The 12,517-nt window shown below is 34.9% G+C and overlaps 1 protein-coding gene across 1 annotated transcript; it reads right to left on the reverse strand.

The window, feature by feature from the left end:
* Window positions 1-2,704: 2,704 nt before the first annotated feature.
* On the reverse strand, window positions 2,705-10,572 carry LOC132294247 (bifunctional riboflavin biosynthesis protein RIBA 1, chloroplastic). The gene is made up of 7 exons (XM_059792028.1): window positions 10,380-10,572; window positions 8,778-9,174; window positions 8,452-8,673; window positions 7,741-8,063; window positions 4,614-4,743; window positions 3,805-4,101; window positions 2,705-3,359 (listed from the first exon to the last, which is right to left on the reverse strand). Exons 1-7 carry the CDS (start codon window positions 10,427-10,429, stop codon window positions 3,090-3,092), a joined length of 1,689 nt encoding a protein of 562 aa, XP_059648011.1. The 5' UTR covers window positions 10,430-10,572; the 3' UTR covers window positions 2,705-3,089.
* Between the last annotated feature and the right edge of the window lie 1,945 nt (window positions 10,573-12,517).

Below are 12,517 nucleotides of genomic sequence, written 5' to 3' on the forward strand. Positions count from 1 at the left end.
AAATAAATTATAATTTTTTAACTGGAATAAATATATAAAAGTAAATTTTTTATATATTTTTTGACTTTCACTTCCACCCGCCACCTCCGTTCCATACTCTCTTTTTTTTTAAGAGACAAATGTTGATGATAAATATTTTATTCACATAATAAAACACTTTTTTTCTGTCTCTCTTCGGTCCCATCCCACCTCACATATTTTTTTTAGGTCCCTATTGCCATAGCAATCCCGCGCCCTTTAATATATATAATTATTTTCTATTTTTTTAATTATATATAAAAAAAATTATAAAGTATTTTCTTTCTTTCCTATTTAAATTTATTTAATTTTCCTAAAATCAAATTTCCCATATTGAATTATACTCTAATCATCTTTTCTTTGTATTATTTTACAATAATGTTTTTCTTTTCTCTTAATTTTTTATTTAATTTTCTATGCTTTATTTATTTATTATTATTATTATTATTATTATTATGTGTGTTAGTGTATACATCAATACGTGTAAACAAAAACAGAGTTAGGAATGTGAAATGAGAGTCTGAGACCTCAATAATGATAATTTGATAAAAGTGAAGTGATAAAAGTGAAGTGATGACCAAATCAATACGTATAAAAAGATCAAACCATCGTTAACAATAATGGTATAAAAATTAATTAGTTAAGAAAACAAAAGAATGTAAATAATCCCTACTTAAACAATAATACTAAATAAAAATCCGGTGAAGAACGTCCAGAGAGAAACATCCGATCAACTACAGGCAAACAGCGACTGTAAACAAACCGACAACGATTGATCCGAAGCCGAGTCTGTTGAAAGCGGCGCCGTTTGGTTTAGGAGTTGGTTCTTCAGACAAAGGCTCGTCAATCATCGACGAAGGACCGTCAGCAGCCGGAGACGACACAGGAGGGGACGGAGGAGAGTCGTCGGCGGTCGGAGAAGTTGCATCAGCCGGAGACGACGCAAGAGGGGACAGAGGAGAGTCGGCAGCGTTGGGAGAAGTTGCAGGAGCCGGAGACGACACAGGAGGGGACGGAGGAGAGTCGACAGTTGCCGGAGAAGGTGTTAGGGCGACGGGAGAAGAGGCTGGCGGCTTAACCGCCTGAGAAGGAGCAGCAGCGTGAGGAGCAGCAGCTGGTTGCAGAGAAATCGTCGGTGACGATGCTGGTGACGATGCTGGTCTTGCGGCGATTGCAGATCCGGAGATAAATGCCATTATCATCAGAACCGCAACAACGCTTGTGTAAGCCATTGCAGAGAGAGAAACAAACAAGGTCAAAAAGAGGTTTAGAGTGAGAGGGAGTTTTTTTTCGGAAAATGGAGTGAGAGAGAGAGGCGGAGAGAGAGAGAGAGGGGGAATTTGCTTCTGGGAGTGAGAATATATATAGACACTTCCGAGGGTATTTTCGTAACAGCAAAGGAGTACGCGACTACGCGCTCCTTATAGGAACCCCATAGGATTTTCAATTCTGAATTAACTTGTATTTTAAGAAATATCAAAGGGTGGACTATAAATCTCAAACTTACCAAATAAGGAGTGATTCCCAATTTTCTTTCTTTTTGGAGTTCTTTTTTTTTTTCTTTTTTTCTTTTTTTTCTATTTCTGAGTTCAATAGGATGAATTTGGTTTTGATGGAAATTAATAGTAAAATATAAAAGTAAAATAAACTGAAGTAGATAGAGTAAAATTAACTTTTTTATCGATTAGCTTTAAAAAGGTTCAAAACTTTTTTTGAAGAATAACCATTTCATGTTTCAATGGCATGAAACTTTACTATTATATATATATATACACACACACATTATTGTAAGTTCACAAAAAAAAAATTCAAAAAATCAAAATTTTCCAAAATTTTATGGGAAAGTTACTTTTCATTATTAATTTCCATCTAATCGAATCCAGCCTATTGAACTCAGAAATAGAAAAAGGAAACTTCCGAACCGAAAAAAAAAATCTATGGGAAAGTTAGGTTGTTGTGAAAAGTAATTTTTCCGCAAAGTTCTGAAATAAATAAAAAAAAAAAATAAAACTTCTTTTTAAGTGTTCAAAAATTTTCTATTTCATTTCTTTTTTGCTATTTTCATCTAACAAAACTAAGAGCGGGTAAATAATTCGTCAATCCGCGAATCCGATCCGTGCGAATCGTATATGATTGCTACACCGGCGGATCGGTGGCAAATTCAAAAAAATCTAATCCATAGTTCACGGACTGTAAAGAAATCCGATCCAGTCCATCCGTGAAATTTATATATATTTTTTAAAAGAATATATTAGTTAATTTAATGGACTCTAATGATATATTAGTTAATAATTATTTAAATATATGAATTAATATTAATAAATTAAAATTTTATATGGTTAAAAGATAAATAAATAATATTAATTATAAAAATAATAATGGATAATTTAGATAAAACCCAATCCGCGAATCCAATTCGTAGGATAACGGATTGATGGCAGATTAAAATTTGTCTGATCCACTGGGAGCGGAGCAAAGATCCGTGGCCACCCCCTAAACCAAACTGGCATCAAAATTATTTTAATTTTCTCTACTTCCATTTTTTATAATTGGGAATTTGAAACTCCGACCAAAGTGCCTGAGCCTGTGTACAAAAGGGTGTGTTAGCTTTACCATTCATATATATATTGAAACTCCCACCTCTTCTCCTGCCTGATGAGTTTAGACCACCAAAGCTCTCATGCTCTAGTAAAAAATAACCCTATTTGTTGTATTTATATTAAAAATTATACTGTAAAATTTGTAGTAGTTATATGCGTGTGTAGGAATACATGTTCTTCAAATAAAGATTACATTTATGACCACTTTCTGTGAGCCACTGATTCGGATCGAAAATAATAGACTTCCACTTGTGGGTAAAAGAATGATATAGATGTTCTTTGCCTAAATTTTCACCATAGATAGATTTCACTAATAATGTTGCAGTACAATTTTGATTCTGGGACAGAGAATGAAAAAATTTTCAATCCAATATCTAACTTCGAAACTATGTGATTTATTAATGTCACCTTCCCGTCACGTAGGCCAGTCCATCAAGGATCTCTCGCTAGCATGACATCTCTGAAGCAGGCTTATGAATCAGATATACCATCGGAGGGACACTCAGAGCTTGGTTTACCATTTCCATTGATGACATCGTTTGGACGGCCATTGAATTCGAGGCCATAGATGTGGCCCATTTTGGCACGTTTTGTTTCCAAGTATCTCTTGTTCTCCTTAGTAATGGGAGTCAGAAGGGGCACCCTGCCTGCAACTGCCAAGCCATAACCCTTGAGTCCTACGTACTTTGCAGGGTTGTTTGTCATCAGCTTCATTGTTCGAACTCCAAGATCTCTTAGTATCTGCAATGATTAAATATATAAACTTCAACTCCACAATTTTCTTTAGAATTTCACACTTGGATATTTACTGAAGTATTTGATTCGGAATGGTGGTTTAGGAAATCAAACTGTTTCGGGATTTTTTTTTCCCTTGGTAATCAAACTTTCTGCTCTATACCATCTTGTAAGCAACTAAACAGAGCATTGAAATGCTAAGAAAGAGAGAGTTTAACTTTAACCTACTAAATAGGATTTATTTTTCTCTTGATTCAAAAATTTTACTCTTGTAAATTTACTAGAATGTTGTTTAAATGAGATTCATTTTTCTTTGTTTTCCAAATGATTATTAGCCATTCAATTATTCTGTAGTCTAAAAATTCCTATTTCTGTGTTGCATTGGGGACATAATACCGGATAGACAAGATTCAATTTCGATTTTTTGTGGAAAGAATATCAAAAGCAGTACCTGTGCACCAATACCATATTCTCTTGAATCAACAGGCAAACCCAGCTCCTCGTTGGCTTCCACAGTGTCACGCCCATCATCCTGTAGGGTATAAGCACGAAGCTTGTGGCCCAAACCAATGCCCCTTCCTTCATGCCCACGAAGGTACACCAATACACCCCTGCCAGCAGCCTCAATCTGTTGCATTGCAAGTCCTAGCTGTTTCCCACAGTCGCATCTGGCTGACCCAAATATGTCTCCTGTCAAGCATTCTGAGTGTACCCTCACAAGAATATCTTGCCCGTCCCCAATATCACCCTGTGTACACAACAAACCTTGTTAAAATTGCTCCTAATGGCCCAATAATATATACTCTATATATAAAGGAAAAAGTTCAAATCAAAACGCTTATGGTAAGGCAATAGAACCTAGTTAGACCACCAAAAACAAGAAATTCTTTTTTTACAAAAAAATATATATAAAATGTTTAGCCATAATAATAAAATTACCCTATCCACTTTGGTCAACTCAAACCTAATTGGAACCTAACATTTTTTTGTCACCTTTAGATTTTTAGTTTTATAATGAAAGCTGGATGGGTCCTTTCATGTTTTACACCCACCTTAAAACCAGAGTGACCTGAAAGCTCATACCAAGTAATAGAAAAGGTCTGGGATGGGGGGTGAGGGGTGAGGGACCAAATACGAGGATAAGTACTCTTGAATAGTTCAATGGTAACCATTAACCCTGCATACCCTCATTTGGAGTTGTACTTCAACGAAATACAAAATGACTCGAAATAGTTGAGTATCAGTCTCAAAGTTGCTCACCTTGACCATTGCAATGTGCTCGATCCCATCTATGATTGACTTATAACAGTAGGCTATGAATGGTCCCCACATAGTAGGCATGCGTGCAGCAGAAGCACGTTCCACTAGTTTATCTCTCTTCCTCCTATATCTGCAAATTATAATCCATATTAGATCCACCATGTGCAATTACAAAAGCGCTCCATTACATTTTACAGTTAAGATGGCCATAAAATACATAACTCATTTGGAAAAAGGAAACCCAACAAAAAAAATGCCTTTAGACAAGAAATACAAGTGATTCAGGGCCATTTTGATTTTCTGGACCGTTTTCTGAGATGAGGGATAAATCAGGACAATAAATATTTTTATATGCAGCCATACTTAAAGGAATGGACAATAGATACAAGAAGTAAACACATTTCAAACTCGCACAAATCCAATTTTATAGACCAGGACCACTCCAGCCATACAAACTGTGATCTAAGAACCTGTCCTCATAATCAGTATACAAGTATGTGATTAGAAGAATTACATTAACTGTGTGACATGGCATACATGACGAATCAAATTTACACTAAAATGGTTCACTGCAATCGCAGTTAGGATATGTCAAAAATAATAAAATTGTATATTGTATTGAATTGAATCATAAGTGTGTACATAAGGTGCTTTATATATAGGCTAGGAAGGTGGTAGGTGAGTGTAATGCAAGGAAGGTGATAGGGGAGTGCACTGCAATAAATGTATCTAGTCCTATTGTGTGTCTAGATAAATGCATCATGTGTAAAATATGAAAGCAGTATGCACCTAATTAAGGAATAGTTGACAGTGAGTTATATTCACAACACTCCTCCTCAAACTGGAGAGTAGATGTCAACAACTCTCAGCTTGCTGCAGATAGAATCGTTGGCATGTTTTGGAAGAGCTTTAGTAAAGATATCTACTAGCTGATTACCGGGCGATACGAACAAAGTCACAATTTTTTTGGAGGTCACCTTAGAGCAAATAAAATGACAATCCACCTCAACATGTTTGGTTCGCTCATGGAAAACCGGATTAATAGCAATGTAAATAGCTATCTGATTATCAAAATAGAGAAGAGATGGGTCTTGAACTGAAAACCCAAATTCTTGTAACAGAGTTCTCAACCAAGTTAACTCATAGGAAGTATGAGCCATGGCACGATACTCAGCTTCAGCACTGGACTGCGCTACAACCCACTGCTTCTTACTTTTCTAAGTTACTAGATTGCCTCCTATAAAGTACTGAGAAAGACTGTTTTTCAGGTCATCTCTGTCAAAATTACAGAGAAAGACACTTTTTTTTGGGGGGGGGGGTTTGGGAACCCATCCAAATGCAGAGAGAAGAAAAGAACGGAAAAGTAGAGAAGTTGACTATATAATAAAAGAAAAAAAAAAAAATTGGGAAGAAGAAGAAAACGAAGAAGACAAAACTTACGTTAGGTCTCCAACTTTAACCTTGAAGCTCTAATACCATGTCAAAAATAATAAATTTGTATATTGTGTTGAATTGAATCATAATTGAGTACATAAGGTGCTTTATATAGGCTAGGAAGGTGGTAGGTGAGTGTAGTGTAAGAAAGGAGGTAAGTGAGCGAGATGCAAGGAAGGTATCTAGTCCTATTGTGTGTCTACATAAATACATCATGTGTAAAGTATGAAAGAAATAATCATGCCCCTAATTAAAGAATAGTTGACTGTGAGTTGTATTCATGACAGGATAAAGAGTTGTCTCAGGAAAAAGATAGAAAAACATGTGTACATATCGAACCTATACATTAAGACCCCTCAGGTCCACCCAACCGAACTGTGAGCTGATGGCCATGTCTCCACATCAAATCAGATCAGATAAAGTGTACCAAAAATTTTAACCAAACTTCTCATGTTTGCTGAATGAGAAAGGACCAAAATTTTCACCTATTCCACAACAAGAACCTTAAATATAACATGACTGTTTATTAGTGATTCTAATTAGACCAAGCCAGCCCCAAGAACTCGAGCAAAGGCTGGGCCAATCATGCTTTTACCAGCCAACAGGCAAGGCCAGAATATCAAGGCAAAAGGCTGCTTCAAACCCAGCAATCCAGGTGTTATTCAAACTCAAGCCAGGCTGGGTTTGGGCTGGATTAAAAACCTTTTTCCACGTAATTATAAAATATCTAACTGGGACAAATGGATTATGAACCAATGACCAATTGGTTTAAAGAAAAGTACTCAACAACTGAGCTATGACTTGATTTATTGACATAATCCTATATACAAAATGCAACTAGAATATTCTATATACTTATATATTAAGATAAGAATATACATATATATGCGCATATATTATAGTGACATATAACTGTATACATATATAAATATACTTGTCCTAATAAATATACATATATGAATACATACATAAAACCTATGCATAAAAAATACACATATACTAAGATACAAATACATGTACGAACATATATTTAGATATATGTACTTTATATATATGTGTAAACGTACAACACTACATTAGATTGCCAAACTGCTGCACTATAGATTGGGCTGGCGGGGGGCTTTGCATTTTGGGCATTTTTATTATTCTTATTATTGTTCATGCAATGCAAGATTTCTTTACTAAAAAATTTGTTGCAATCACTTAACATTATACTAGCAATGTAATTATAGGGTTTTCATTCCAATCTTTGCACTTCTCTTGCCATATCGTGATAATGCACAAATCCATACCCTGGAACAAAGTCGATAACAAAATTGGAGCCATCACCACAAATAATTGTGAGTATGAAAACAAGGCCATTCCTGAAGTCATGTGAAGACATTTTCACACAAAATAGACTTAAATTCTAGGTAGTCTTTCAGAATATAATTGAATTGTGTCCAATAATATGTCAAACACAGTTTATTTTGTCATCAACTGTGGAAACAACAATGGTGCAAACCGCCCACAAGTCTTATGCATTTTTTTTTTAACAAGTCCAACAAGTCTTATGCTTAATCCCTAAAATGTGTTATTTTATAATTTAGTTAACAAGAAATTAACTCTGTATGCCATTAAAAGAGTTGAAAGAGCTGATAAAGTTATCAACATTGATAATAATACTCTCCTCAAGGATGATATGATAACCTACCTGATTAGATCAGCAATGGATATAATTTTCATGTTCTCCGTCTGTGCAAATTTCCGAAGCTTTGGCAATCTAGCCATAGAACCATCATCATCTACAACCTCACATAGAACTGCTACAGGGTCTAACCCAGCTAGCATAGCAAGATCTACAGAAGCTTCGGTATGTCCAGCTCTTTTCAGAACACCACCCTCCCGGTACTTCAACGGAAATATATGCCCTGGCCGGTTAAGATCCTCAGGTTTTGAATCCTTTGATGCGAGAGCCAATATTGTTGTTGCCCTGTCTTGAGCTGACACCCCCGTAGTTGTACCATGTTTCGCATCCTACAGTGGTATAGTATAAATACATATTTTTCAAATAGTAAACTATACACATTGTTACTAAGTATCATGGTAAAAACTGTTCTGAGAATAACTTTTTAAAGGTTTTGTATCATCACTACTGTCATTGATACTTGTATGAACTTCACAGAACATTTTTTCTGATTTTAATCTCTGACAAACAGAGAACGAAGCCCAGTTTTCCCCTCCAATATACCATTCTAAAAAAAATTGCTGGTGCAATATTGTATGATATTTTGATAATTAAACTTCATCGAATTTGGAATAAGAAATTTTCATGATTTTAATTAAAATGAAGGTCCTACTAAAATATAGTAGAAAAGAAAGAATGCACAAGTTATAAGTTGCAAAAATAAAAAAAACTACATACCACTGTTACTGTGAATGCAGTGCAAAGTTTCTCCTCGTTATCCTTGTGGGTTACCATCAAAGGAAGTTCCAACCTCTCCAGGTCTTCCCCTTTCATGCTGACACAAACAATTCCTGAACCATGCTTCACAATAAAAGCCATGGCTTCGGGTGTAACCTTCGACGCTGCCATTATTAGATCTCCTTCATTCTCTCTGTCTTCATCATCTACAACCACTACTATCTGCAATGTTAACCCAACTTAGTAATGGATAAGTAATAAGATAACCAAAAAAAAAAAAAAAAAGTTATATATTTCATAACATGACAGTATAAAAAGATAACCACCTTTCCTTGACGAATATCTTCGATTGCCTCGGGGATTGATGAGAAACCTTCTGTTGGACGGTCCAAATCGTATTCATCATTGTCAATAGGAAAACCACGAGCTGTTGGAGTGGTATCAGCTGCAAGTGTTCCAAATGCCATTGCATCAGGCTGTATCTCGATCCCAGCTGATAGGTCACCGAGTAGAGTACTTTTTCCAGCGACAAAGGTGCCATTGGGATGAGACATGCGATCACCTTCTCCAAATAACAGTGAAGCTCTAGTTCCACTGCGATCCTTAATACCGAAGCATGATTTGCTACCCAGACGGATCATGGATAAATGACATGTGTTCCCATTTGCAGAAGATAGATTCATACAGCGAAGTCCATTGAATAAGTTGAAGTTTTTGAACACCCTACATAAAATAACGAAAAGTCAGCAGGATATTCAGATTGCCAAAAGAAAAAGAAGGTTGCAGTTGGAAGAATTGTCAGACTTGTCAACAATGTACAGATTATCAAATGCTGTTGGTTTTGAAATTTGAAATAGCATACAAAGACAACATTCGAGAATGTGTGTCTGCGACAGAACTTGCTAAATCAACATAAAAATCACATGTCAGGTCATGTTTGACAAAACCATCGAAAGCTCCTCGAAGCCAAAAGGAAGGAGGGTTGCATTAGGTTCATACCCAGCTAAACCAATATTTGAACCCTTGTGAACATAAATCTTGCAACGCTTTACAGTCTTTTGCTTTGGCATGGTGGAAAAAGGGAAATATTTACATGTGATTTAACAGAAGAGGGATGAGCCTTGGTGCAACAGTAAGGTTGCTCCATTGTCACCTGGAGGTCAGGGTTCAAACAAGAAAAAGGCCGGTAAGGGTGCATACATCTGACCCTCCTCAAACCCCACATTGGCAGGAGCCTCGTGCATTTGGTTTGCCCTTTTTAAAAATTTTACATAAGATCTTGCACGTTGTAGCAAAACAGCAAGAAAGACATTCACAAAGCAGAACCCAATCAGCTATAAAAAAAAATTCTTTTTTTCTTTTTTGTTTCCCCCTGCAGTAGAGTTACAAGCCCCCGAGTATACTATCGATTCTTTTGAAAGTCAATAGAAGTTGGAACATGAAAAGAAGTTCCTCTGAGGCTTTTTCCCCATTTTTCTTATTCAGTGATCAATTTCCTTTAAGGTGACAATAGAGAGGCCTACAAAACCAGCAAGAAACAAAACCCTACAATCCATAGAACATGCTTTGGAAGTCCTACTCTTTGTGAATATAGATTATCCCTCTACAGCGATTATACACGTACAACAGCAAAAATGTTTAATTAATTCAAAACCCAACTAATAATTCTGCAAAATGATCATTTTTCCTCAATTCATTTCTTTAAAATACAGCATTAAATTCATTAATGCCAGTATTAAAGTGTTTTATCCATGGGCTAATTGGATCTAATCAAAATACGAAAAACCCATTCCCCTACACAGAGCTTGCTCATGTAATCCATATCACTCAAGAGCATATCTATACATATGTGTGTGTGTGTATATATATATAGATTTGAATGCATATATACATAAATGAGGAGATATAAAATAGGAGGGGAAGCTTACTGTGAACGTGAGAGAGTTGTTGTAGGGCAAGAGATGTTGGTGGAAGCCATTGTTGTTGGGTCCTTCCTCCAACGTTTTAACCAGACAAAGAAAGATTCAAACCTCAACACGAACTGACAACTGGGTTGGTCTTCTCTCCTCTTCTTATCGATTGGAAAAACAGCAAAACCACCCACAGAAGAATGAAGAAACAACTGGGAAATGCGGGTAGGAAAAGGAGAAAACAATTTTGTACACCTGCGGTGACGTATCTGTGTTAACTGACCAATTAGGCTTTTTCCATCAATAAGGGGGAAGAAAATTAAATTTTATGGAATTTTGTTTTCTAGGACAATTGCTTGTTCTATTAAACAATGTCAACTGAATATGTCTAATTGAATCATAGAGATTACGTCATGTCAAACTTCATATAAATATAAATAATTATTAGAAAACTATCTTTTTATTCAAATGTTTGACTTGAATAACATTGGTATAATTGGAATTATCAGATCCAATATCATAATCACTAAAAATATACTCTTATAATTAATCTATTATTTGGCTATGGTTATGGTGAGTAAGAATTTTTTTTTTTTTTTTTTTCACATGGTGAGTAAGATAATTTATCCACATTTTGTATATGGATCATTACTGTCACATTCCAAATCCACTAATTTTCTTTTTCTTTTTTTATTATTTATTAGAAAACTTTTTTTTTTTTTTTTTTTTATAAGGCAAGAAGGGTTATTTATTAGAAAACCACCCTATGCCTATTTTAGTTTTCAAATTTAAGATTATTAATACCACCATTTAATAATTAAGGTAATTACCAATTTTATACGCTCACTAGTCACTACTCTTGGAATAAAAATTAAAATTAAAATTAATACTAGACGGAAAATGATACTTACACCAAATACTCAGACCTAAAATCGTAAGCTGATGGTGATGTGTCACTATAACTGTACTACACTTAGAAATATAAAATTTTAAAGACAAAACTATCCTTACAGAATCTCAATTACCAATAATATCTCTCATCATCCATCTCTATCCCATAATCAAACCATTCTTTATTTTCTTCTCTCACCCTTTTCTCCATTGTTATCATTGATTCCTGATACACAAATATATTACTTTACAATACTTGGTTGTGGAGGGAAAAATCTCCCTCCAATAAGAGCAGTCCACGTCATCATAAATATAACTTTATCTTCAATAAAGTTCAAAGCTCATATCGTCAGAAGCCCAAGTTGAGTTGGTCATTAGCCCAAAACTACTGTTATCTAACTACCAGCTTTACTAAAGCCCGAATCAAGACGCCAGCAGTCATGTGGACCAAGTTAAATGCGGCCCAAATCCATTTAAAGAAGGAGTCGATCCTGCAAGGAAAAGGAGTCTCCAAAAGAAGCAAGTTCTGTGTAAGGAAAATCTAGTAAGGGAAGAATTATAAAGAGTAAAGAATTCTATTTGTAAAGAAATTGATATATGGAAAGAATTAGAGGATAAGCAACGTGAGTCCTACCATAATTCTTCTAACTTTTGTATATAAATAGAGGCCGAAACCTCCAATAAAGGGATCAAGCAATTCCACGCCTCTCTAGACATTGTTCTTGTTTGTTTTTATTGTTTATTGGGTGAGTTGTTTAATTTTCGCTCAATCATTATTGGTTGAGCGAAATTTTGCACTTACATTGGTGAGGAGGGTTTTCGAATAGCCAATTCAGTCTCTTATTGGTTTCCTAGGTAGAGCCAGGATTTCAAGGAGTGTAGTGTACTTTATCAAAAAAGAAAAAAAAAAATTCAACTACCCCATGCTTTTCATTAATTTTATTAGCCTTGATTGCTTTAACGATGCACCATAGTCTTAATAAAAACTGTAACAAGCATAAATCAATTTCAAAGGAAATGTATTGAAACTAGCAATGCAACAAGACACAAATCCAAAATATAGAAATGTACCTTTCAAAAAAAAATTTTTTAAGAAGAATAAAGAAAAACAAAACAAAAAAACACAAAGACAAAAGAAAGAACTTTGAAAGGAAAACAAAATTAGGATTTAACTAAAAAAAGGGAATATAAATTTTTTTTTTTTAATAAGGAATCAAAAGAATTTAAAAAGTACAAGAAAATTTTATCATATATTTTTAGAAATT

The sequence above is a fragment of the Cornus florida genome, unplaced genomic scaffold (genome assembly GCF_030987335.1).
Source record: "Cornus florida cultivar Cherokee Brave unplaced genomic scaffold, ASM3098733v1 CherokeeBrave_3.0.0_Hap2_Chr02, whole genome shotgun sequence".
Classification (NCBI taxonomy): domain Eukaryota; kingdom Viridiplantae; phylum Streptophyta; class Magnoliopsida; order Cornales; family Cornaceae; genus Cornus; species Cornus florida.

Bases quoted from the DNA above. Each gene is read 5' to 3' on its own strand.
- LOC132294247 (XM_059792028.1), bottom strand. From the start codon at position 10,429: ATGGCTTCCACCAACATCTCTTGCCCTACAACAACTCTCTCACGTTCA. The intron at 9,175-10,379 runs GTAAGCTTCCCC...TATTTTATGTAG, and splicing joins ACAACTCTCTCACGTTCACA to GGTGTTCAAAAACTTCAACT. The intron at 4,744-7,740 runs GTAGGTTATCAT...TATAATTTGCAG, and splicing joins TCCATTGCTGATCTAATCAG to ATATAGGAGGAAGAGAGATA.